Source organism: Colletes latitarsis, chromosome 11, assembly GCF_051014445.1.
Source record: "Colletes latitarsis isolate SP2378_abdomen chromosome 11, iyColLati1, whole genome shotgun sequence".
In the NCBI taxonomy this organism is placed as follows: Eukaryota; Metazoa; Arthropoda; class Insecta; order Hymenoptera; family Colletidae; genus Colletes; species Colletes latitarsis.
The window spans coordinates 7,550,264-7,577,995 of record NC_135144.1 but is presented as its reverse complement, the minus strand read 5'-3'; the positions used below and the strand labels follow the sequence as shown (position 1 = coordinate 7,577,995).

General features: G+C 35.3%; 2 protein-coding genes across 2 annotated transcripts; one reads left to right on the top strand and one right to left on the bottom strand.

Annotated features, from left to right (window-relative positions):
* The first annotated feature begins 2,627 nt into the window (after nt 1-2,627).
* On the top strand, nt 2,628-17,565 carry LOC143347739 (uncharacterized). The gene is made up of 4 exons (XM_076777213.1): nt 2,628-3,447; nt 14,694-14,871; nt 16,680-16,767; nt 16,834-17,565. Exons 1-4 carry the CDS (start codon nt 3,333-3,335, stop codon nt 17,434-17,436), a joined length of 984 nt encoding a protein of 327 aa, XP_076633328.1. The 5' UTR covers nt 2,628-3,332; the 3' UTR covers nt 17,437-17,565.
* A 97-nt stretch (nt 17,566-17,662) lies between these two features.
* Ipla2-via (calcium-independent phospholipase A2 VIA) lies at nt 17,663-21,784 on the bottom strand. The gene is made up of 3 exons (XM_076777183.1): nt 21,350-21,784; nt 21,188-21,278; nt 17,663-20,960 (listed from the first exon to the last, which is right to left on the bottom strand). The coding sequence occupies exons 1-3, from the start codon at nt 21,571-21,573 to the stop codon at nt 18,903-18,905; spliced, it is 2,373 nt and encodes a 790-aa protein (XP_076633298.1). The 5' UTR covers nt 21,574-21,784; the 3' UTR covers nt 17,663-18,902.
* Between the last annotated feature and the right edge of the window lie 5,948 nt (nt 21,785-27,732).

Sequence of the window (27,732 nt, the reverse complement as noted above, 5' to 3'; positions counted from 1 at the left end):
AGTAGTAACATTCGTATAATGTTTTACGTCTTTTGTATGGATAATTAATTTCTTTTGAATTTATTGAATCATTTTTTTCTTCGTTTCTGCAGAAATATCCGGGTGAAAAAAAGATAATGCTATATTCTCTGGTGACAAATACCATAAGTGATTGCAGAATTTTTGAAATGCATTATTTATCTATGTTTCATCTATGGGTGTGTATTGATATAAATTATTTAAAAATTCTAAATCTAATCGTGGTGCTATTGCTGATATGGTGGTATGAATTCAAGCTAAAATGTATTTACCAAAAAAATACAAATACTTTGAATTCCTAGTTTCTCCTCATTACTTAAAAGAAATTAATTTCGAAAAATATATATATTTAAGCAATATAGCCTTGATCATCCACCTCGCATGGTGGAATGACCCAGGCATTTTAAATTTGATACTCGTAGGTGATTTCCGCCCAGAAAATTAATCATTAGTTCTATGAACTCTTTATAGTTGTCTCATTTTCATTAAATAATAACTACTTCTTCAACCGAAATTTGGAAATAGAGTTACAGATAAGATTGGAGTACTGAAATTCCCAAACGTTAATGTGGGAATTTGGAGATTCAAATGAGCAAAACTCGACTTTCTTTTAATAAACACACACACTAATGAAACAACACACTTTTTAATGATCACGAGGCTTTGTTACAGACAAAAGTAGTAAGTCAGAAGAACTCTAGGTGGCGCAGAAACAAATGGCGTTTTATTTCTAACAGTTAAGTCAATTATGGCATCTTTTCCCATTGTTCTATTGACTTCCCCTTTTGCAGGAATTGTTCTTTTATCAAGTTGAACAAATCCATTTCGCTAATAAAAAAATAAGGTCCACTCTAGTAGTCATACTACATATTGATTTTGTATTTTTGTATATTTTATTCCCTGTCTACTTATTTTTGTCCCTCGAGAATCAACCAACATTTTCATTAAGTATACTTTGTTTCAACAAAAATGAAAATATTAATTTCTATTTTTTGCTAAATAATCCATGCACCATAAAGATATACAATATATAAAACTTAAACTCAATATCGTGTAAGATATCCTTCTTGACGAATGACCTCTTTTAATCGTTGAGGCATATTGCAAATTATTTTTTTCAAATATTCTGTACTAATATTATTCCATTCCTCTTTCAGTCGTTCTTTTAACATTTCTTTAGATGTTATTGCAGTTGTTCTAATTCGTCGATCTAGTTCATCCCATAAATTCTCTATAGGATTCAGATCTGGAGACTGAAGTAACGGTTGTAATAATTTTTGATAATTATACAGCAAATATTCCTGTACAATACGTGCCTTATGCTTGAGGTCATTATCTTGATAATACTTAAATGTATTCTAAATCCCCATTTAGATTGCACTTTTACGTAAATTATTTTTTAAAATATTGAGGTATACAGTTTTGTCCATTATGTTATCAATAAAAATTAATTCACCCGTTCCAAATGTTGAGATATATCCCTATACAAGTATATTTCCACATTTTCCGTGCTTTATAATTGGCTTCGTATTTTTAATTTTTAATTCTTCATTTTTCGCCCATCCGATCCAAAAATGTTGAATTTACTTCCATCGCTAAAAATAACATCATTCCACCATGTATCTTCCTTTGAAACAAATTTTCTCGCAAAGTTTAATTTTTTCTTTCTGTTAGTTTCATTCACATACAGTTTTTCCGAGCAACTCGTCCATTATAACCACATTCTTTTAATGCTATGCGCATTGTTTGGAGGTTTACTTTCTTTCCAGTCTCTCCTAATAATTCGGTAGTTAATTTTGGTACAATTAATGTAGGATCTTTCTATATTTTTCTTATAATTTTTCTTTTAGCTCGCGTGTCCAAAGTTTTTCGTTGACTTCTTTGCAAAATAGATTCTATTCGGTCTTCATACTTAAATCTTTTAATAATATCTCCCACTGTACCTTTACTAATTTTAAGCATTGCTGCAATTTTCCTATACGATTCACCTTTTGCATTGTCAAAAATGACAAGTTGGCATATATTGTATGAAGTATTTCTCTTACGTCCCACTATTACCAGTGAACTTAGTGAATATCTAAACACATCAGATTTTCTGAGGCTTGAGGCAGTTTACACAGACTGTAATGTTTATAAACATACCTCACAATTGCATTAAATGTCACACTAGCTCACGCAAATTGTTACATGCCTAGGTGTCCGAATATTATTGTCACGTTAAAACTGGACATTGTTTTAAAATAGAATTCTTAGTAAACGTTAGTAATTATATAAATAAAAATTGTGCTTTTATTAACTAGACTCTATACAGTAATGTAATTTAGAATTAATTTTTGTTTCTTTATCGTGAACAAAGTTACAATGCGACAAAGTAAAAATTGTTTAGTGTCCGAATGTTAAAGTTATTCACTGTAGGTAGGATCGTGGAAAGGATACGAGAAAACGACCCGACGACGAAGAGAAGAGCAGAAAAGGAAGAAGATCCTAGGTATCTCTCCCCACCAGAGACAGAGGTGGTCCACGGAACCGCCTCCGCGATCTACCATCCCACGTTTGGTGCGTGTGCCAGACGTGTGCTCGACGTTTCTGCCTCTTTCGTGGACCAACCTGTGTGCCTGGTCCCTGAACGGACCTCCACAGCCTCACCGATCCGCGTACGTGTTTCTTCTCTAGTCAGTCAGTCAGTCAGTCAGTCAGTCAGCCATCGGAGTCTCCTTGATTCGCTCACCGCCGTGCGTTCTGAACGGTGATCTACGTTCTCTCGATCGTATCCGATAAGTGAATTAAATTGTTCGCGGTTGGACGTGTTCGAAAGTAGTGCACGGTCCGATCGATGACGGATCTTGGCGCGCGAAAGTCTCGACGTGTCTCGACGAAGCTGCGACCGTGAAAAAAGTTTGTCAACGCGTCGCGATGGATGTCTATCGAGCCCGATAACGGACGGACGCGTCCAGGAGAAAGTGACGGAAGTTGATGCAACGCGGATACCGTGCTCGAGAAGAGGGAAGGACGAGAGTCAAGAGCCACCGATAAATAACGAGTCGCGATAACCCCTGGGATTAATTATCGACTTCTTTCAACCGCGTCGATTCTTTACGATGAGCCTCTTCTCACACTTCACGTAAAGGAGGAAGCGTCTGCGATAAACGGACGAACGATAAGTTCGATATTTCGCCGAAATTCGTTCCTTTCGACGACGATCGAAACTTTACTGGCGGGGATATATCTCCAGAGACCGACAACGAGAAACTCGTTGTCCGCGTTGCGAATGCGGAGAACGGATAGATAAGTGATTAACGAGAGGATTCGAGAAGATGGAAGTTCACCGCGATAACGGTGTATCGACGGCAATGGAATCGAAAGCGGGACCGTCCAGCGCCGAGCAATACAGCAGCTCGTTGGACGACGCAGTGGGCAAGTTGCTACAAGGTTCGCTCCTATCTCGTTATTAACCATTCGCGGTCCTGCGTACAGCCCAACGCGACTTCCTGTTTCGTTACAGCTTGCAACACGGTATTCTGGAAACGCTATTTCGATGTAACGCGGTGAAAAAATTCCGACAACGCTCCTTCAATGAGGAGCAAATCTAAACACACGTACGAGTTTTTAACAAACATAATTTATTAGGTTGGGGAAAAAGAAATCCATTATTTTCATGTTCAAATATGTACCGTTTTGTTTTATAATTTGTTGCCATTCGATTTTGGTCCGTTTAGCTAAGACTTCGCAGATGAAAATTCGATCTATTATGTTTTTTTGCGTCAATTCGTGTGGCACCCAAACATCGAGCTTCTTTTTGAATCCAGCTTTATACAAATGATTTAAAACTGTTTTGTGGTCGATCTTTAGCTCCTGGACGGTGATACGACTGCTAACATATCGGTATACTTCGATCATTTCTATGATTTTGCCGACATTTTCGACATTGGCTATGAGAGTATCGGGACCATAAACACCATTCATAATTTCAACCGCCTGACTTGCATTTTCGCCTTTATCAAAGCAAAAATCGTAAAATATACCGAATCGAAATCTCTTTGTTAACTTCCACAATTGAATCGATCAACCAGAAAACTGTAAAAGAATTTCTTTTACTGCGGAATATCACTTCTCCAACGATCACAAGTCTCAATTTGTTTGGTCAATACTTTACGAGATATATATCACTGCAGCCATCTAGGTGAAAAATAATGGATTTCTTTTTCCCCAACCTAATATATTCAACATTTTCACGTAGGATACAAAAGAAAGAAAATACTTAGTATTATCAAAAAAAGTGTAACATTTGTGATGTCATTATTCTTTCGCTTCGAACGATGCAACTAATTTTGAGTAAACGTTTTAGGTTTTGATAATATTTCGTCCATAAATGTTTAACCTTGATAATTGCTTCGATACGTTTAGGCATACTTAATACTTGCACTCTTTGCCAGAAATCAGTCATCGTTGTTGGGGGAGCATTTATTTTCTAACTTCGTCTTTCAGTAGGGTTTTTTTTTATTTAATGGTTTAACGTCGCATCAACAACTTGGTTATTAGCGACATCGGCACAATTAACAGTATTTATAATAATTGATTGAAAAGTCCAGTTTCTCTAAGAAATGAGAGTACGTTCCGCATTTTTTGACCGACGAGGTTGTCTTCGAGCTCAGGTTCCAAACTATATTTCATACGGGTCCTGTTGTATTTGGAACAGCTTATTATGAGGTGTTCAATTGTCATTCTCTCAGAGCACTTATCACATATAGGTGCAGAGTTCCGTGACAATAAGTAAGAGTGAGTCATTTTAGAATGTCCGATCTTTATGCGTGTAATTATCACTTGTTCCCTTCTAGGTGTCATTAATTTCCTTTCTTCAGTAGATTGATAAAAAAAAACTCACAGTAAATCTTTTAATATGAGAAGGAGCTTTACATATCCATTCTTCTTCCCATTTCATTTTTAGTTACATTTTAATTTCTTTTAGAAGGTCATCCATGGTAAAAAGATTTTGGATTCCTGCTGTTAGTCAGTAGAGTTTGTGTCTGTTATCGTTACCATGGTTTGAAATGGTTGAGTTTGCAGCCAATTCTGAATTAAAATCAAAAGTAAATTTTTTTTAAAATATCCTTATACGTACACAGACTCATGAAAGTATTCAAACGATGACATATTCCTAATTGAAATTGATACAAACCGTACAGTATAATAAATATTTTGTAATTCTCGTGTATATTGTATATGGGGAATATGTGAGAATAACATGTAAAATACGATAACCGTCTAGCTAATGCTGAAATTAATAATTTTTTAATTACGCTAAGTTTTACAAGGTCTCAAGTAGGTATACGGTTTTACCCTACGCTAAAAAATGAGAATGACTTTATAAAATCAACCGTTTATGCACGTTAATAAAAATCATCAAAAATTTCAGAAAATAAGATGCACTAAAAATGAGTAGTTATTACAAATGACAGAACTAGTTATTTTTAAGAAAATTTTTTGAATGTACGATATATTTATGCTTTGCTAATAATAATAACATGTGTCATTCTTGCATATATCGATTTGAATACATTTTTAAACTAATTTTAAACATTTAGTGTTTTGGTGAAAGTTGTTCAAAATTCATAAACAAATATATTTGTATGTAAAACTGATCAAAGTAAATATCAAGCATATACGCAATAGTTTTATTTAGTTACGTAGGTATCCGACAAAACCAGAAATTTCACTATTGTCGAAACATCTTATTTTCCCAAAAAACCAAATATGTTTCTGAAACAAAAATCTCTACTTAAAGCTGGTAATGCTTTGTAAAATCTTGTTTATTCTCTGATTTTTTTATAGGCAACAAAAACATATTACGTATGCTTTCAAACTGTGCGTATCGAATGACGCAACTGTAATTAGTACATGGATTATACAGTAAACTCCCCGTAAAAAGTTATTAAAAAATTAAATTAAAAAATTTCAAATCATACTGAAAAAATTATTTGTAGTTGCGGGGGTCAATTAGAATCATTTTTGGTGAATACACATACCCTCGAAATCCTACGCACTTTTGAGAAAAAAATTTAAGTAGGTGGACAAATTTTTCGACAAAATTAAAATATTTTAAATCTTATTGAAAAAATTATTTTTAGTTGTGGGGGTCAATTGCAATCATTTTTGGTGAATAGACATACCCCCGAAATCCTACTCAGTTTCGAGAAAAAAATTCCTTACCGAAAATATAATTTCTGCCCAGAAATGTTTGCCTGAAATTTCATGCAAATCTTTAAACCATCATAACTTCTGAACGGATTGGACGATTTTAATGTTTAAAAAGGCAAACGACGTGTATTTTAGTGAAAAATATATAGAAATTCCAAAAATATTCGAAAAGTTGAACCTTGACACTGCAAAATGAGAAAACCCCCATAAAAATGGTCCAATTTTCAAATAGCCATAACTCCCACAATTGTGAATATATTTCAATGAAACTTTTTTCTGAAGTAGAGCTCATAGATACCTACAAGAAAGTATTAGACAACTTTTCTGTAGGGTGTCAAACAAAATTACTAAAAATGAAAAAGGAATTTTTAAGAAAAATCGACAGGTGCCTACCTTTCGACGAAAAAAAAAATTTTTAATTAATTCTAAAAAAATTATTTTTGGTTCCGGGGGTCAATTGCAATCATTTTTGGTGAATACACATACCCCGGAAATCCTACGTACTTTCGAGAAAAAAATTCTTTACCGAAAATATACTGTGTGGCCAGAAATGTTTCTACAACTTTTTAACGAAGCTTCAATCAACAAATTGGTATCCTTGATTTTCGTCTTATTTTGGCTTCTAGATTCCCGCATTAAAATTTTTCTGTATATTTAACTAGACTGCAGACTTTTATGCAGATTCATATTTTTATTAATAGAATTAATGAAATGGAAGCTTTGTAGAGGGTTGTCTCAATACAATAATACAATAATTTGTATCTTACGTATTTCTTATATTTTTGCATATTAAGTGCATTCTGTAGTTTTTTAGGAATTAAAATTTCCCATAAATACATACACATCAGTTTATAGATAACATATTCGTACAAAGACCGTCGTGCAAGTACTATTCAATAGTTTTTGTGCAATCTTATTCTAAAGTTCAAGTGTAGTCGTCAGTCTACCCTAGCACATGTTATGAAACACCCTGTATAGGCGGGTTGTCTTGATCGGGTCGTTTAGGGAGGACACTTTAATTGGCGCTGAAAGTCGGCTTCGTCGACTGCTGGCTCCTCAGATTTATCCGAGAGATACCTTAGACCAGATGGAGGGAAACACGAGTGAACATGATGGAAGAGATAGAAATGGAGGAAAGGAAGGAGCAGAAGAGGACCGCGGAAAGACGATTCCGAGGAAGATTTGAGCGGCAGGTGCTGCGAACAGAGCGAAACCGCTGAACGTTTGCCACCGACGCTAATTATGCCAGTACGAAATTAAATCTAAGATGGATCGACTTGGGAGGGTACCTAACAGAATATGGCAGAAGGTGGAGCCAAGAGAGCAATGGAAGCTAGCCACGATTTACGAGGACGTAACCCGTTAAAATTTCTTCGTTTAAATATAACGACAAACATTTGATTCGTTGGATTTGTTCATTTTCAGTTCATACGAAAATTAGATTCGTTTTAAAAATGAAACAAAAATGAAACAAAATTAAGGAGATATGTAATATAATAATGATATTTTTGATTGATGATTTTTTCAATACAAAACCAACATTTTTACGCGCCTTTCATTTGCCTCGCCATCTAAAGTGCCTCTGATATTTTAAAAAATTTTCACGCAATAGGAGAAATTGACGAAGAACATGATTTTCAATTGTTCAGATAATTAGAAAATTAATTAAATAATTAAAGTTATTATTTCACTCAACGTTTCTATATGCAGATCTTCTTACGAAAATGAACGTAATTTTAAAATATTAAAATGAATTATACATAAAAAAAACGTACATACACGTCATATATGTATCGAATAGAATATTGCGTAAAAATGAGATACATTTAAAAACTATTTGCAAACGTAATAATCAATCGAATACAAAATAAAAATGGAACGATAAAGTAAATTTAGAAAGTATTAATTCTGGCCATCTATCACAAGTAATACGAATACATAAAGATCGTTATAATTTTTTAAAACATTGACGGAAGCATTTTGAAACCTAATCGTATGTAGAGGACACTATTTAATTGTCAAATGAGATCGATAAATCTAGCACGTGGCAGATCAACCCTTCACTAATCGACTAGGAAAGGTGTCGATGCATTTAAGGGTGCATTTCTCGTTAACGAAACTGGTAACCAGCGGTTTTGTAAAGGAGTTAATGTGGCAAGAGTCGACAACAGGTCGGCATTGAGGACCAGATTGCCAAGACACACCGGTTCATTCAACGAGCCACAACCCCTTATTGTCAACCATGCAACCGATCTTCCCTGAGGAACCATTCATCCTTTAGAAAAGAATGAAAGTTCTCGGTCAACTCGCTCCCATCGCGGACGATTAATCAATCTGTCGTTAGCCATGTATCTTAATTCGTTTAGAGCACGTGGTGATAGTTGGCACGAACGTTGCGAATATTTGAGTGAAACCAGCTCTAACAAGAGGATCTTACGGTAGTGGAAATCGCTTTTGAAACAGTAGTGGGTACAAGCTATAGTACATACCTAGTATCAAACAACCTTGAAGGATTTCTTTAAAATGGGCCTTCGTTTTCGAGATATTTTGATTTAAAGTTTTGTACGCACCTAATAAATGAATTATTTATCTTCACTATTCAAAAAACACTCATCAATACTGAATTAGTATTGATGAGCAGATAGCTGTAATGTGCGCGTAAATACATGTGACTTGACTATGGGAGGGAGTGAAAAAGGCAATTCAGTATTATCAGACGACAGACCCAGAACTGACCCTCGGGGATTTGTGGAGAAAGTAGTTGATTCTAATGGTCTCCTACAATAAAAAATGTATTTAATTGAAATTTATTTATGTAGTAAAGCTCATAGATACCTACAATAAAGTAGAGCGTGAAACAAATTTATTAAAACTGAAAAACCAATTTTAAAGAAAAATCGACAGGGGGTAAGTGGACGAAATTAAAAAATTTTAAATCATCCTGAAAAAATTACTTTTGGTTGCGGCGGTCACTTATAAACATTTTTGGTAATTACACATATCTTTGAAATCTTACGCACTTTTGGGAAAAAAATTCTTTACCGAAAATATAATATCTGGGAAGAAATATTTCCCCAAAATTTCATGAGTATATGTATATAAAAAATCATAACTCCTGAACGAATTAAAGAATTTTAATGTTTCCAATGCCAACACCGCGGATTTTAATGAAAAGTATTTAGAAATTCTAAGAATGTTGGAAGAATTGTTCCTTAACACCATAAACATGATCCAATGTTCTAACGATTATAACTCCTATAATAGTGAGTGTATTTCATTGGTCCTACCTCTTGGCCATCCCTGGACCTTTGATTTTGATGTCAGCCTCACTATTGACCATTGATAGCCATTATCTAACCATTGTTGACCATCGATGACCATTACCTAACCACTGTTGACCATCGAATAACCAATGATTCATTAAAACGATCACGAAGTCGAAGATTAAAACCTTCTTACTAGGATCACCTTGCAATTTGATACACGATCTTCTTAACATTTTGTTCCACTTTGAAGGAGTGTAACTCAAGACTAAGAAATAAAAGAATAAATATTAATCAAACATTCTGAATAATCTGCACAATAAGACATGCATACACATAACTTAGAATTATAGTTACCACTGAATACTGAATCCATGTTTATTCTAATACTATCAAACATCTTTTTATTTAAGGGTGTTCATTTCTGTAACTTATTGATAATGTTGCGAGTGATACGAAAATGGTAATGGGGCTCTAGAACCCCAAGAAAATGGGTCGAAAAGAATACATTGGTCTACTACGTATATCTCGTGTGGTACTACCTATAGATTTGTAGTCAACTACAACTTGTTCTGGTAAAGAATGTTAATTAATTCATTTACTAAGCTCGTACAAAACTTCAAATGAAAATATCTCGAAAACGAAGGCCCATTTTGAAGAAACTTGTACCCATTACCGTTTCAAAAGCGATTCCCATTACCGCAAGGTCCCCTTGTAAGCAGCGATCGGAAATGTTTCGCAGAAACTCAAGCACGCGCGATTAGAGGCGAGCCATATATATTTTTCGCACGAAACTTTTTCTATTCCCGTCGCCTTTCTAGGGTGCGAGCCCTTCCGCGTTTCCACGGAAAATGTTGCACGTTGGTATCGACGAGGACCTCCAGCGGACGTTAAAGAAGCCGCCAGAGAAGCCGCGTCAGTGAACCGTGTTCCTATGGTAATTAGCTCCCACCAAATCCACAGCCTCCTGGTGACACTTTACCCCACGTGTAACCGTCCTTCCCTTTAACCTTCCCCGCTTCCTTTTTCTATTTTTTTTTCTTTTTCGACGATCACCGATGCGTCAATTAGAAGCAGAAACGTAACGCATACTTCGAAACGAACTTCCAGTTTCACGGTTACTCCACGGTTTCTTCCTCTTTTTTACAGGACTTCTCAGACTGTTGGACATAAAATAGATTTATACGAGTTACATGTTGAATTCGTTTTAAGGAGACTTTATTGCTCGCCGTCACCACGAGATTATTTCCCGCGACGATGAGAAAGGAATTCGTTGTGTTTAGGGCCAAAGAATTTAAAAAATACATACGTTCAACCGATAAATGTGTAGACTACGGATGTTTATGCATTTATGGAAAATTTTAATTTTGAAAAAACTAGAAAATGCACTTAATGTGCAAATATACAGGGTGTCGGCCACCTCTGGGAAAAATTTTAATGGGAGATTCTAGAGGCCAAAATAAGCCGAAAATCAAGTATACTAATTTGTTGATGGAAATTTCGTTAAAAAGTTATTAACGTTTAAAGTTCTGCCTGTACTGAAATTTTTTCTAGAAAGTGGGTAGGATTTCGGGGGTAGGTCTATTCACCAAAAATTATTGTGATTGACCCTCGCAACCGAAAATAATTTTTCCAGAACGATTTGCAATTTTTTAATTTTGTCGAAAAATTTCACACCTCCTCGAATTTTTTTCTAGGAAATGAGTAGGATTTCGGAGATATGACTGTTCACCAAAAATGATTGTAATTGACCCCTGCAGTCAAAAATATTTTTTTAGAATGATTTTAAATTTTTTTTTTCGTCGAAAAATTTCAACACCTATCCCCCGTCGATTTTTCTTAACAATTCGTTTTTGATTTTTAATAATTTTATTTGACGCCCTACAGAAAAGTTGTGTAATACTTTTTTGTAGGTACCCATAAGCTCTACTTCAGAAAAAAGTTTCATTGAAATATATTCACTATTCTAGGAGTATTGGCTGTTTGAAAATTGGACCATTTTTATGGGGTTTTTCTCATTTTGCGAGGTCAGGGACCAACTTTTCGAGTATTTTTGGAATTTCTATATATTTTTCACTAAAATACACGTCGTTTGCTTTTTTAAACATTAAAATCGTCCAATCCGTTCAGAAATTATGATGGTTTAAAGATTTGCATGAAATTTCAGGCAAACATTTCTGGGCAGAAATTATATTTTCAGTAAGGAATTTTTTTCTCAAAAGTGCGTAGGATTTCGGGGGTATGTGTAATGACCAAAAATGATTGTAATCGACTCTTGCAATCGAAAATAATTTTTTCAAAACGATTTCAAAAATTTTTTTTTCGCCGAAAAATTTTAAAACCCATCCGATTTTTTTTCTCGAAAGTGGGTAGGATTTTAGGGATGTCTATTCACTAAAAATGCTTATAATTGACCCCTACAATCAAAAGTAATTTTTCCAGAACTATTTGAAATTTTTCAATTTAATTTGTTAATATCTTTTTAATGAAGCCTCAGTCAAGAAATTGATATCCTTGATTTTCGTCATATTTTGGCCTCTAGAATCTCCCATTAATATTTTTCCCAGGGGTGGCCGAACACCCTGTGTAAGGAATACTTAAAGCAAGATACAAATTAATATGCAGGGTGTCCCGTAAGTGGTGGTACAAGCGAGTAGGGGGGTGATTCTACGTGAAAAATTGAATCGAAAATATAGAATAAAATTTTTTCATATGACTCTTTATTTTCGGAAAAAAGTGATTGTATACAGTGATGACATGACAAGCGTGAACAATTAAAACAAAAACAATTAAAATTACACAACACATTAGAAAACGTTCGATGCAATTTAATACAGAGAGCACAGTTATGTTTGCAACAACCTGGACATTACTTCTAACAGTTCATAAATTAGACGAATTCTGAAAATCTGTTTATCTACAATGAAATCCGTCGAGCTGAAGCTGGTCCAAGTGCACTCGTAATCGACAAATTTGCACTTACTTTTTTCGAAAATAAAGAATCATATGAAAAAATTTTATTCTACATTTTCGATTCAATTTTTCACGTAGAATCACCCCCCTACTCGCTTGTACCATTAGTTACAGGACACCTTGTATTTAGGGATTTAGACAACCCTCTACAACTAAAAATATGGATTTGCATAAAGATACGCAATCTATAAATGAGGGACTGTCGGCGCGTAATCAGATTCTCGAGATGAAATTTGTTCGAACGGAAAACTCATAATGACCCAAGTAATCTTTCCCGAAGCGGCGGTCAGCTCGTTTCGCGAGATAGAGATGAAGCCAGCAATAATAATTAGTTTCGTAATGCGAACGAACGATCGACCGATAAAGACCACCGTGCTCGGGAACTTTCTTTCATTTGCAACTCATAAAACTTCGTATCGTGTTTGCGTAGAGCCGAGGAATCGTTGAGGATCGAAAGAGAAAGATGAGAAACATGCGTGCCGTTCCAAGAATTAACCTCAACGAGTGTATTTAACGCAAAGAATATGTATGTAGGTGTCGTTTTATCACCTATTTCTTTACGATCCAATTCTACGTAACGATAGGCTAACGTAACTTCCGGTATTCACGTACCCTCGACTTGCTACTTTCATTCTCTCTTTCTAATATACAGTGAAAAGTAAAATCGAATCAATACTTTTCCAAAAAATAATTTCTTCATTATTAGTTTGCATTGTTACGTAAAATTTAACAAAAAATATAGTACATATACTATTATTCTATTCACATTCTGCTTAAAAAAGAAATAGTACAATAGTAAAATATAAAAAAATGTAAAATAGTTTTTCATTATACTGATTTTATTTATGACTCAATTTTGCACCGTTACAAATTATAATTGAAAATAACAATTTGTAGGGAGTTTCGCGATTCGTAGGAACATTTTTAAGACTTTCGTAATTTAAAAGAAACATTTAAAGAGAATATTTTGGCCTTATTTTGGGCCTTTCAGGTCAGTCGAAATAACAATTATTCATAACAAAAAAATAACAATTTGTAGAAAGTTTCGTTAATCACGAAAAATGGTGGAAAAACTAATGTAAATACTACTAAATACACATATATCAGAGTAAAAACACAATATATATTTTATTTGCACATATTAACCGATGACACAAAAGAAACTGAAATAAAATCGTTTCCTTTTATTTAACAGAAAACATAAAATATCTCTTGCTTTAGTCGTACAAAATTGAACATACACGTAGCAATTTTCAAATTTCGTGAGTTTTTTTATTGATTGAAAGTGGGTACTACTTATAGAAAAGCCCCGTGAAACGTTTTCGAAGTCTAATGTTCGAGAAATCAAAGACAAATGATAATAAGCCTTTTCGAAATTCTATACAAATATTTATGTAGGTAAATTATTATATTTCATAAAAACCCTTTTATTTGTTCAATTATGTTCACCACTGTAAGCTAGACAAGTACTCGAAGATACGCTTTAAAGGGTAAAACCACTGTAAAAACCTGGGATAAAGCGTTTTTTTGCGATTTTTTTTTTTTAGATGGATGGGAAAGTAAGAAGATAATAATACTCAAGAATGTTATTAACCATGTCGTTAAGTGTATAAAAAGAAATATTTATTCAAAAATAGAGCAAAATAACGACGCTGGAGCCATTCTCGTGAGGCGTGTTGGATTTGAGGCGCTTTGTGGCACGCAGTGTAACTGACGCTTTGTATCTGGAGAAAAACAAAAAATTTTCTCTTAATCTATATGATCATAGCTAGAGGAATACGTAGGGGATCTTCGATAAGTTAATTTTAAACTTAATTAATTTAAAACATTAAATTTAAAAAATTTTAAAAATTAATGTTTCAAAAATCCCCTACGTGTTTATCTAGCTATGTTTATGTAGATTAAAAGACAATTTTTTGTTTTTTTCCAGATACAAATTTGCGTCAGTTACACTGTGTGCCGTAAAGCGCCTCAAATTCAGCACGCCTCGCGAGAATAGCTCCGTCATTATTTTGCACTATTTTTGAATAAATATTTTTTTTTAAACACTTAACGACATGGTTAAGTGTTTAAAAAAAAACACATCCTCTTACATCCTCTTACTTGTCCATCTACCCCCCAAAAAATCGCAAAGAAACGCTTTATTTCAAGTTTTTACAGTGATTTTACCCCTTAATCGACATTCTCTAATGAGAATATTCACGATTTTTTGTAAAAGCCATTGTAAAAGTGTTCGTTTTGCAGGTTACGACTGGACCTTGCTTCCGGTAACTTCTCGCGCAGGAGGACGAAGAAGCGCCCACGTAAAGCGTCCAATGAACGCGTTCATGGTTTGGGCACAGGCCGCGAGACGCAGGTTGGCCGATCAGTATCCTCAATTACATAACGCCGAACTGTCGAAAACGTTAGGGAAATTATGGAGGTAAGATACCATTTGTCACTTTTCGTGTAACGTATGTAAGAGGTATGCAAAAGTTTTCATCGTCTTTATAGGCTATTTTATTGATACCGTACCCTTTACGCCGGGGGCATGAATGTGCAATTCTATAAATACTGGAATTCGAAGTTCTGGAATTGTTAAACTGGAATCAACTTTAGAATATAATCACCACTCTTATCTAATGTACGGTTTGACATGAGGTTAGGAATAAAATGAGACATTCAACGATTCGAAATACATATTTACTGCAAAATGTGACAATTTTTCATATTCATGGTTCTGGAATAAAAGGAACGGTAGGTTATGAACCGTATAATATTTTCCACCATTTCCTATTATACTTTCTCACCATTTTGGTAAAGATGAATAAAAGTATTTTCGAACTTCTTCAACATTTCGAAATCGCATGTCAAAAAGTTCGTTTTGTGTAGAGCGGAACAAATCGATATTTGATACTAAGTATACAGAGTATTTGGCCATCCTTGGGAAAAATTTTAATGGGAGATTATAGAATATCAACTTCTTGACTGAGGCTTCATTAAAAAGTTATTAAAAAATTGAATTAAAAAATTTCAAATCATTCTGAAAAAATTATTTTTGGTTGCGGGGCTCAATTACAATCATTTTTGGTGAATACACGCACCCCTGAAATCCTACCCACTTCTGAGAAAAAAATTTTTTACCAACAATCTAATGTGAGGCCAAGAAATGCTTCTCCTGAACGGATTGGAGGATTTTAATTTTTCAAAATGCAAACAACGCGTATTTTAGTGGAGAATATGTAGAAATTCTAACAATATTGAAAAAGTTGTTCTTTGACCTCGTAAAGTGAGAAAAACCACCTATAACTGATCCAATTTTCAAACGGCCATAACTCCTACAACAGTAAAGGTATCTCATTGAAATTTTTTTCCGAAGCAGAGCCCACGGGTAACTATAAAAAAGCATTAAACAACTTTTCTGTAAAACGTCAAACAAAATTACTAAAAATCAAAAACGAATTTAAAAAAAAAATCAACAAGGGGTACGTGCCTAAAATTTTCGTCGAAAAAAAAATTTCAAATCGTTCTGGAAAAATTATTTTCGGTTGCGGGAGTCAATTACAATCATTTTTGGTGAACAGTCATATCCCCGAAATCCTACTCATTTCCTAGAAAAAAATTCGAGAATGTGTGAAATTTTTCGACAAAATTAAAAAATTTCAAATCGTTCTGGAAAAATTATTTTTGGTTGCGGGAGTCAATTACAATCATTTTTGGTGAATAGACAGACCCCCCAAATCGCGCATTTTCGAGAAAAAAATTCAGTACGAGTGAAACTTTAAACGTTAATAACTTTTTAACAAAGCCTCCATTAACAAATTAGTATTCTTGATTTTCGTCTTATTTTGGCCTCTAGAATCTCCCATTAAAATTTTTACCAGGAGTGGAGGAACTCCCTGTATACATAGATTATGTATTGTATGCATATACATATACAACACATGGTCTAGTATTATCGTGCAGCAGGATTCCCATATTTTGTTTCCATCAGTTTTTTATTTAATTTCTAAAATTCTCTATACAGAACTGTATTAATATTTTATCCTGAACTCAACAATTCATAGCAGTACTTTATGCTTTTACTCCCATAAACTTTAAAGAATTGATTATTCAAATGAAAATGCCTTAACATGTAATACTTCTTTTACAAAAGTTAACTAGTACTAAGCGGAAATTAACATAAAAGAACAAAAACGATGGAAATGTTTACATATGCCTAATAATAATTAAGGTGCCTTGATCCAACAGAATCCTAAGCGATGAGGAAAAGCAACCATTCATAGAGGAGGCTGAGAGACTGAGAAACGCTCACAAGAAGCAGCACCCACATTACAAGGTGATCGCCTAACGTAACGTTCGACTTTTAAATCCGCCATTGAAGCTAACTCGTGACAAATTCCAGTATCAACCGAGACGAAGGAAACCGAAACCGGACGAGCAGATGGGCATCATGATGCATCGGACGACCTTACCTTCTCCAGGTACTTCGTTGGATTCCACTAGCTCCTCCGATTGCGCGTACCCGCGTCTCTATACAGACACCGGGATCAAACCGTACGACAGGCCGACCTACCACAACAGCAAAGCTACCTACGATCTGTCCAGGTCGTCCTGGCCAAGCGATCCAACCAAATACTCGATAGATCACGAGAGTAAACTGTACGAGCCAAACACGAAGAGCTACGTGGACACAAAATGTTACGAGGCCATTAAATATCACGAAGTGTCCACCTCGAAGTACCACGAGACGGTTCCAAAGTATTCGGAACTTCAGACGAAACCCTACGATCTACCCAAGTATCCAGAGACCCTGAAATATCCCACGGACGTTACGAATCCGACCAAGTCGTACGCGTGCGTCCACAGTCAGTATTACTCCGCTCCCGAGGGATACACGATGCACGAGGAAAACGATTATCAAACGCAGGGAGTCGCGACCCACTCCTTTTACCCATACATATCCGCCTCCGTACCACAACCCCCCTATTACATGGGTCCTCGATAGATCGGTTTCAATTTTTCTTCTTGTCAATAATATATAATACTCACGGTTGTTCGATAATCGGGGGTACTTGAGTACTCAAGACGCTTTGTTCATATAAATCAGGTATAAAGTAATGATTTTGCTTCCATGCTCTCTTCTAAATTCTTTCCTGACCTCTTACGATCAGTTTTCAAAGACTGTAGCAAAAGATACTTACAATTACAATATTAGACGCTAACTTTAAATATAAAATAATAATACTTACATTTATTTTTAATCATTAGTGTATCGACCATCGTTTTTAATGACTTTCTTCCATCTCTCAAACTATTTTTTCATTTTCAAAAAATGTTTCGAGGTTTTGATCGAGGAACTGATTTATTGCTAATTTGATATACTCGTTATCACTGAAATTTTTCCGGTTAAAATCTTTTACAAAGATTGATACACAATTGGAAAGTAAAGTAGACGAGGTATAAGTTTCTAATTATAGTTTTTAATTCTTTGAGATTTTGTTCCTGCCGTGTATTGACTAACGTAGTATAGTGGAATAAAATTCCTTTCTTGTTCACTAATGATAGACGTTTTTCACATAATGCTGTGTGTGCATCTTTAACTTTATTGCCTTTCTTTAAATATCGAATGCACGTTTCAAATCTACGAAGGAGTATTTCTTGAAAGATGCACAGAGAAATTTCTGTAAACAAATATTCTTAAACAACATAGTATAAACGCAAGGTACATGAGCAAAAGAAAAAATTACGCGATGCGGGTTGCAAGTTCGAGAATTTAGAGCGATTCGTTCTCTTGGCAAAAAGACACACACGTCAACTCTGCAATCCGCAATATAAAAATAAACGGCGAATAATCGTCTGCGCATCTATCTAACGCTCAATGCATTGCCGTTGCATTTCTATGTTTTATTGCAAAACAAGGGAAAACACAGAAACACAACGGCGACGCACATAATCTAACCCAGACCTTATACACATACAACACATACAACACATAAAATAAAGATAGTTTCCCAGCTAGCTGCCTTACTGTTCTGAGACTTTGATATAATCGCGAGTATAAACAAAAGAAATTATTCAAATATCACCGAAGGTAAAGCGTATAGTATAAAGGAATCCATCAAGAATTCGATACATATTAACTAAATTAGTACGATGTCAACCGGAAGGAAAGCAGGTTCAATTGTTTATGCTTCCAAATGTCTACCTCATATAACACAATGTTAAAAATAGGATACAGCTTTCTAATTGGCGGAGCTGACAATCTCCCTGCTCGAGCATTGCGTGATAAAGAAAACAAACAGAATAGAGTAAAATAGAAGATCGTTGACGATCAATACAAGAGGGTCACAGAAGGATGAAGGTTTCGAAACAGTAACGTTAAGCAGAGCGAAACAAATACCTCCTAACCTTTTGTATCGTCTCAACTGACATCTTTTCAGCAACGCATGGTACATACAGAAATTCTATCATCTAACTATCACGATTTAATATATCCACCAATTCATGTATTTGTTGCTTATTCGTGTGCATGAACGCTTTCACGGTCCATATCATGTCGGCCAGAACCTCGTCGTTCTTCTCGTCCATGGCGATATCCTGCAACAACTGCGGATTGAATCTGTAATAAGGCACTCCGATCATGGAGCACCAGCCTCTGGCACGATCGACGATCCTTCCGTCGCAGGCAGTTGCCTGATCCACCAATATTTCCGCGAGAGCCGCTATTCCCATGGCAAACTTTGCGGCATCCCATAGAGTTTCAGGTAGAGCGATATCTATGTCCTTCAATGGGGAAGGAGGTACCAATCCTGTGCCAAGGGAGACCACCAAGGACAGAGGCGTAGCAGGTTCGTAGCCAATAGCATTCGTGGCTATATTGTACTGGTGAATTTCCGTCATGGCGTCCAAAGTTGGATTGTTTGCTATCAAACCGCCGTCTATAAATTTGCCAAAAGCCCGGAAGTACGAAGGTGCGGCACCGGTGGCTCGTGCCACATGCCAAATCAATTGCTTGCTCGGCGAAGGATCGACGGGCGTAGGGCTCTCTGGAATTTCCAGTATAGTATTCGGTGCATCGTAGTTACGGAACAAGTGAAGTCTGAGAGGTCTCTTGTCGGCTAGGACACTGGTAACTATTACTTTTGGGCTCTTGATATCAGACATAACCGTTGCCGATCCCAGACAATCTTTCAATACCTTCTCCAACGCTTCGCTACTATACGGTCGCACTCCGACGAAAGCTTCCTCTTTGATGCGGAAGTAGAGAGCCTGACATTCTCGCAATGATTTTCTAGATGCAAGCCCGAGAGCTAAAATCCCACCGGTCGAGGTTCCGGCGATCCAATCGAAATATTCTATGATAGGTTTCTTGAGAACCGACTCGATCTCCAATAGAATTTGTACAAGTACCAGACCGCGAATTCCGCCTCCGTCAAGACAGAGAAGTCGTCCACCTTTGATCTGCTTGTTTTCTTGCGAAGCCATAGTGTCCATGCCAGATACATGAAGCACTTGCTCCAGAACAGTACGTGGAGCATCTAAAGGAGATTGTTGCGGGGAAACACCGATGAAGTTTTCATTGTGTTTGCAACCTATACTGCAGTTTTTCATATCCGATGGACAACGCAAAGCCCCCACGGCATGTAGAATGTACAAAATCTTTTGACCCTCGGTGCTGTTGTTATTCACTCGGTGTCGTGGTGTTTCCGATTTCCAATTTGTAGCATTGATGTCCGCGCCGAAACCGATCAGCATCTGAACTATTCCCAACGTATCTTCCGAAACCGCCAAATGTAGAGGAGTATTGCCATCCTTATCGGTTATATTCACGGAAGCCATATGACTCAAAAGGGCCACCACGCACGGTAATCGTTTTCTCATTGCCATAATATGTAAAGCCGTACGACCGTCAAAATTCAGAGCATCTATATCACAGTTAGTTTCAATTAAAGCATTAATAACTTCTCTGCTTAGAGACCAGTGCAATGGTGTGCCACCATATTTCATATCATCGGCGTGAAGAACGTTCGATTTTGTGTGAAGGAGATCTCCCACGTAACCTGGACTCGAAGGCTGGCCCTTGGAAGCAGGAATATTGACATCCGCGCCGAGTATAAGAAGCGCTTTAACGCATTCGGGTTTGTTGTTAAGACACGCGACATGCATGGGCGTGTAGCCATTATTGTTGCGACTATTCAAACTGTTTGGTAGGTCACCTCCAAGGGCTAAAATTATTTCTTTGGTAGACGTAGCTGCGTAATGATATACCGTATTGCCATTATTATCTAAATGTTCCAAGGAACTTTTAGCTTCTATCAATGTCTGCACTATATTCAGATTATTGGTTTGCACTGCAACCTGAAGAGGCGATACTCCTGTCACATCGTCTCCACTGTTCAGTTGACAATTCACAGCATCATAGGTGAAAGCTTTGTACAGGGAAAGATGAGCTGCCAAATGTGCCAATGTCCAAGTAGGATGCTCTTCCAACAAGTTGCATAATTTTTGTATGTTATTCACGTTACACATCTGTACAAAGAAATTGTAATAATTAAGAGCCATGAATATTTTATGTCATAATGCATTTGCCATCTGACTGGTTATCGATTATCAACAAAATTAATTTTAAATGAAACGTTCATATTGTATTACTAAAGATGATAATAAACACCAATATATCAAAATTTGAATGATAGAGTGAATATCCTTGACGGCAAGTACATTAAGAACATGCACTTTTAAAAATAATTAATTACCTCACGACAAATTTGTACAAGTACTGGAACCTTGTCCTTGTATATGTAAAAATGAAGCGAGGCATCCTGCTTAGATTCGCTTCGATATAAACTAAAAAGATTTTAATAGAAATAATATTGCATTCTTCATGCTAGGAAAATAAACTATATCAAAATTAATACCTGTACGCCTCATGCACTGTTTCTGTACATGGTCTATGAAGAACAATTTCATATTTCTTTTTAAAGGATCCTTCTGGCTTATAAAGTACAACACTATCCTCGCGAGAATAAACATGTCGATCACTATATTCTTCGGGCTTGACTTTTCGAACTACGTTCGGAGGTGAATCCGTAAATACGATATTTCCAAAAACATGATCGGCAATTGTTCCCAACCAAGCCATACCAAATAATGTTTAGGTTATCGATAGAAATAACAATAACAGCTTTTATCGACTAGCAATACTGTTTTAACTAAAAAAAGTTGTTACGATACTTCGTCGATGGTACAGAAACGATGTGGAATAATCGTATGTCATTGATCGAAAATATAACCTTCCCCGAAATTTAAAAACCAGATACAAAAACTCTGAACAGTTATAAAAATAAAAGTTCATACAGTGATCAGTGATTCGTAGCGCGTGAAGGGAAAATCACCAAACTCACAAAGGATGATCCCCAACTCAGAAAATCAAAAAGTTCTGAAACTTTGAGGATATGTAGAGCATACATAGTTATGTGTCGTGCAATTTTTTTTGCTACCCAAATCCACTGTAAGAGATAGAAATTTACACCCAAATATTTGGTTATTTTTGATATTCTTATAATTTGAAAATTATACATCAGCCATGGTCAATTAGGGATTTTACTAGCTATATGTTCGGGCCATCGACGAACCACTGCTAATCCATTGTTACCAAACGGCAGATCGATATCATGAGGAAACTAGAGATGGTGCGCAAATTACTAAACGTTATTTATCACAGTCATCGCAAAATCATTAGCTTGCATATAATATAAATTTTAAATTACACTACATTTTCTGTGTATAACGAAAATTGACTTGATTTAATATTAAAAATTAAACGTAATTCAATTCTTTTCCCCTTATCTTATTATATCAGAGTTTTGAAGGATGAAATATTGATTCTTCTTCTCGATGTCAATATTGTAATATTATTCATTTAAATAATAATGTAAAATGTAAAAATTTCTGTTGTGTTTATGCATATACAGGGTGTTTGGCCACCCTTGGAAAAAGTTTTAATGGGAGATTCTAGGGACCAAAATAAGACGGAAATCAAGAATACTAATTTGTTGATGGAGGCTTCGTTAAAAAGTTATTAACGTTTAAAGTTCCGCCTGTAGAACGGCAACTTGAGAACAGCTGCGTACGCGTGATAGTGGTTCTCACTCAGTATGAAAGACTCTACTCACTGACGCATCGACAGCTTTACAGTTTTCTGAATGAGAGCCACTATCGTGCGTACGCAGCTGTTCTCAAGTTGCCGTTCTACAGGCGGAACTTTAAACGTTAATAACTTTTTAACGAATCCTCGATCAACAAATTGGTATTCTTGATTTTCGTCTTATTTTGACCTCCAGAATCTCACATTAAAATTTTTCCCAGGGGTGGCCGAACACCCTGTATACTATACTATGTATAAAGTTTCACAAAATACCAATACATTACTTACTTATGATATAAAACACAAATAATAATTTTAAAAATGTCTTACAAATTTAATAAATCGATTTGTTAATTTACATACATAATGTAATTCTACATACTACGTTATATTTTTTAACTAAATTGAAGAAATATTTGTTTATATTTAAACAGATAAAAAACTACTATATTCGTTCAAAATCTACAACTGAGATTCTTTAAGAACATACTGTACTATTTAACATTATGACAGAGATCACTATAAGTTTAAAGAGTTTTGATTCCGACGACGTGTGCAGGGAACATATGCTCTTCACTCAGCTGTCATGAAAAATCACGAATTACTGTGAAAAAAAAGAACAGTTCTAGCCTTTTAGTCTTCATTAGTGGAAACTGCCTTACTGTCGGTTTACCTTTCCGTCTTACACCATGGCCGTGAATATAGGCAATAAGTTAATACCGGATTTTAAGTATTTTTTTAGAGAAATTCATACAAATATATAATAATATTTTTTTATTAGTTTCTATATGAAATAATATATGAGCAAAGTACTCATTTACTATCATCTTAAACTATTTTACTAAAAATACCGAATGAACCTTATAAAATTTTGTATACACAAAAAATCTGGCATACCCTTATAAGTGCAATTAATATAATAAACAAGGCAGCACTTAATTTGTATCGTCATTAATTTTGTATGAAATGATGCAAAATTTTTAATTGTTTAAAAAACGCGAAAATGCCAATTGAGTGAGAATATAAACACTTGCAACCGCGTGATAGCGTTTGACAAGCAACTACAAGCTTGTAAGAAGAACTGCCAGATTGAGAACCGGTTGCACTACTCACACTATGCCAGATCACACGTACGTGAGCTCGTAGCTTTCGGAAAGTAGACAAAGGCAAACTGACACATGCTCTCTTTCTCGATTCTCTGAAGCTACTCGACGTAATTTCGAACAGCCTCGTGGGAGTCGACAGAGCCACCCAAGTGCATGAAATACTTCGTTAGTTTCAACGTTAGATGGCGCTTATTTTTCGACCTCAAACCCTCTGGTGCTAAAAGGCCCAAGCTTGTCGAGAAATCCATCTAGCGTGGATGACACGAACTATTTCACGACAAACGGGCGTTTTAGCACCACCGGCACAGACGACGTATACGAGTAGACCTATCACCACCGACGAGGTATACGAGTAGACCTATCACCTAATGTATTTTTTCGGCCCGATTCTCTGGGGCTCTAGAGCCCCATTACCATTTCCGTGTCACTCGCAACGTTACCAACAGATTTAGAAATGAACACAAGAGGAAGTGAGACAGAAGATTAAATTTCAGAAATTTTATTATATTTTAACGAAATGAAAGCTGTACGGTCCATAATTGGACATTAATCGATTAATTTCATTGGAGTAATCAATCGATTAAGGTTATTTAAAAATTTCAAGAAAATTTGAATTTTTTCTCGAAAGTGGGTAGGATTTCGGAAGTATGTGTATTCACCAAAAATAATTGCAATTGACCCCCGGAACCGAAAATAATTTTTCTAGAACGATTTGAAATTTTTTTTTTTCCGTCAGAAAATTTCACACCTCGAATTTCTTTCTAGAAAGTAGGTAGGATTTCAGGGGTATGTGTATTCATCAAAAATGATTGCAATTGACCCCCGGAACTGAAAATAATTTTTTCAGAATTAATTAAAAATTTTTTTTTTCGTCGACAAATTTAAGCACCTACCCCCCTATCGATTTTTCTTAACAATACGTTTTTGATTTTTAATAATTTTATTTGACGCCCTACAGAAAAGTTGTGTAATACTTTTTTGTAGGTACCCATGAACTCTACTTCAGAAAAAAGTTTCATTGAAATATATTCACAATTGTAGGAGTTATGGCTGTTTGAAAATTGGACAATTTTTATGGGGTTTTTCTCATTTTGCGAGGTCAGGGACCAACTTTTCGAATATTTTTGCGATTTGTACATATTCTCCACCAAAATACGCGTAGTTTGCTTTTTTAAATATTAAAATCGTCCAATCCGTGAAGAAGTTATGACGTTTTAAAGATTCGCATGAAAATTCGAGCAGACATTTCAGACCTCAGATTATATTTTCTGTAAGGAATTTTTTCTCGAAACTGAGTTAGATTGCGGGGGTATGTCTGTTGACCAAAAATGCTTACAATTGACCCCTGCAACTAAAAATTATTTTTTTAGAATTAATTAAAAATTTTTTTTTTCGTTGAAAAATTTAAGCACCTACCCCCTGCCGATTTTTCTTAAAAATTCCTTTTTTATTTTTAGTAATTTTGCTTGACGCCCTATAGAAAAATGGTCCAATACTTTTTTGTAGGTACCCATGAGCTCTACTTCAGAAATAAGTTTCATTGAAATATATTCACAATTGTAGGAGTTATGGCCGTTTGAAAATTGGACCATTTTTGTGGGGTTTTTCTCATTTTGCGAGGTCAGGGACCAACTTTTCGAATATTTTTGCGATTTGTACATATTTTCCACCAAAATACGCGTAGTTTGCTTTTTTAAACATTAAAATCGTCCAATCCGTGAAGAAGTTATGACGTTTTAAAGATTCGCATGAAAGGGCAAACATTTCTTATTAGATTTTCGTTGAGGAATTTTTTTCTCGAAAATGGTTAGGATTTCGAGGGCATGTCTATCGACCAAAAACGATTGTAATGGACCCCCGTAACTAAAAATAATTTTTTTAGAACGATTTGAAATTTTTTAATTTTGTCGAAAAATTTCACACCTACACGAATTTTTTTCTCGAAATGGGGTAGGATTTCGGGGGTATGTTTCTTGACCAAAAATGATCGTAATTGACTCCTGCAACCAAAAATAATTTTTGGACCTTTCTCGTTTGTGAAAAATTTCTGCACCTGGTCTGCCGTTTGATAATTAATATTCGATTATTCTTTGCAATCCACCCATAGTTAATTCGCATATATTTACGCACACACTACAGCTGTTTACCTATTAATACTAATTCAGTGAATAGTTTCTCAACTAACCGCCATCCATGAGAAGAGGCCGCTAAAATCACCTCCGAATTTTCAGGTCGGTATGGCAGTCAGATTCGGCCGCGAGAGTCCATAAGGTGAAAAGTCTACTCATATATCTCGTCTGTGCTATCACCTAATGTATTTTTTCGGCCCGATTCTCTGGGGCTCTAGAGCCCCATTACCATTTCCGTGTCACTCGCAACGTTACCAACAGATTTAGAAATGAACACAAAAGGAAGTGAGACAGAAAATGAAATTTCAGAAATTTTATTATTTTTTAACGAAATGAATAACGAGCAATCGATTAATTTCATTGGAGTAACCAATCGATTAAGATCATTTAAAGATATCAAGATTATTAAAATACGTAAGAATGTACCTCATTGATAAATACGCCGCAAATCCTCTATTTTTTTATTTTGAATTGTAATGTATCGTTTATTTAAAAAATAACTCGGTAAAAATGTATTTGCGACTGGAAATCGGTGTTAGCAAACCGCAAACCGGGGCAAAGAAGGTATGTGAAACTATAAGAAGAACGCAGCCATTAGCTCATATTATTTGCTATGTAATTAATAATTATATTAATTGCATAGTAAATAATAATCCCCAGGTCTCACCGCGCGGAGGTTGCTGCGTAAGGAGACCCACCCTAGCCTCGTCCCAACCACCCTACCTTTGGCGAGGAATTCGAATACCTATCTAAGAGAGAAGCTACAGGAAAGTTAGAAATGAGAGAGTTCTTAAAAGAACTATTCAATCAAGAGATGAAAAACCTAACAAAATGTCAATACATGTGAGATAGTCCACCACATGTTTTCTGGAAACGAAATTGGAATGTGCAACTGCACGTACGAACTCTGATGAAGAGATCGAAAACCTAACAAAATGTTGATACATGTGAGCTAGTCCACCACATGTTTTTTTAGAAACAAAATTGGAATGTGCAACTGCACATACGGACCTTGCATATTAGAATACCAATATGTACCTTAATAGTAATCATTCATACTTAAATGTGCACACACGCTTCGGTAATACTTCATAGAACGCCGGGGAACACTTCTTTATCTTATAATCTATATACATTTGTACTTATATTCTAACGCAATTTGTAGAAACGAAGAAATACGAGGAAATATTTTCTTCTTGGTGTCTTCGTCAATCCCACGATGTTTTACTAAAACAGAAACTCATATACAACAAATATAACCGACATAAAACGAAGAAATACGAGGAAATATTTTCTTCTTGGTGTCTTCGTCAATCCCACGATGTTTTTCTAAAACAGAAACTCATATCCAATAAATACAACTCATACGAAACAAAGAAATATGAAAAGATATTTTCTTCTTGGTGCCTTGGTTAATTCCACGATGTTTCCCTGAAACAGAAACTCAAACAATAAATAAAATTGTACGAAATATTTCCCTAAGAACGATCAAGTCTGAATCCATTTACTATTTTCAATTTCATTCTTCAATGTTTATGTACCCTTTAACAAAAACTTGTCCAAAAGATTAGTAGCTGAAATAAAAGTGTATTAATGGACACAGAAAAAAAAGAAGCTTCCACGAGTAAAAATTGATATTAAAAAATTGAAAAACATAAATATTATGCAATTGAAATTGAATGAAAAATTAAACTCGTCTCAGTGTTAAGATAAATACGAAATCGATTGAAAATTTTATTCATTTATTACCGTAGATTTTATTTTTCGTTTCGTTTATCAAATGAAAAATTTTTCAAGACGTATACATTGCAATAATTATATTTTACTGTATTGAAAACTAAATTAGGTTCGTACAAACAAAGCAATAACGAACAAAAATTTCGATTCCACGCGGAAATTAACTCTCAATATGAAATATC

Coding starts and splice junctions, on each gene's coding strand:
- LOC143347739 (XM_076777213.1), top strand. CDS start 3,333: ATGGAAGTTCACCGCGATAACGGTGTATCGACGGCAATGGAATCGAAA. Junction 3,448..14,693: donor AGTGGGCAAGTTGCTACAAG/GTTCGCTCCTAT, acceptor TTCGTTTTGCAG/GTTACGACTGGACCTTGCTT. Junction 16,768..16,833: donor AGCAGCACCCACATTACAAG/GTGATCGCCTAA, acceptor GACAAATTCCAG/TATCAACCGAGACGAAGGAA.
- Ipla2-via (XM_076777183.1), bottom strand. CDS start 21,573: ATGGCTTGGTTGGGAACAATTGCCGATCATGTTTTTGGAAATATCGTA. Junction 21,279..21,349: donor ACAGTGCATGAGGCGTACAG/GTATTAATTTTG, acceptor AAATCTTTTTAG/TTTATATCGAAGCGAATCTA. Junction 20,961..21,187: donor TTGTACAAATTTGTCGTGAG/GTAATTAATTAT, acceptor TTCTTTGTACAG/ATGTGTAACGTGAATAACAT.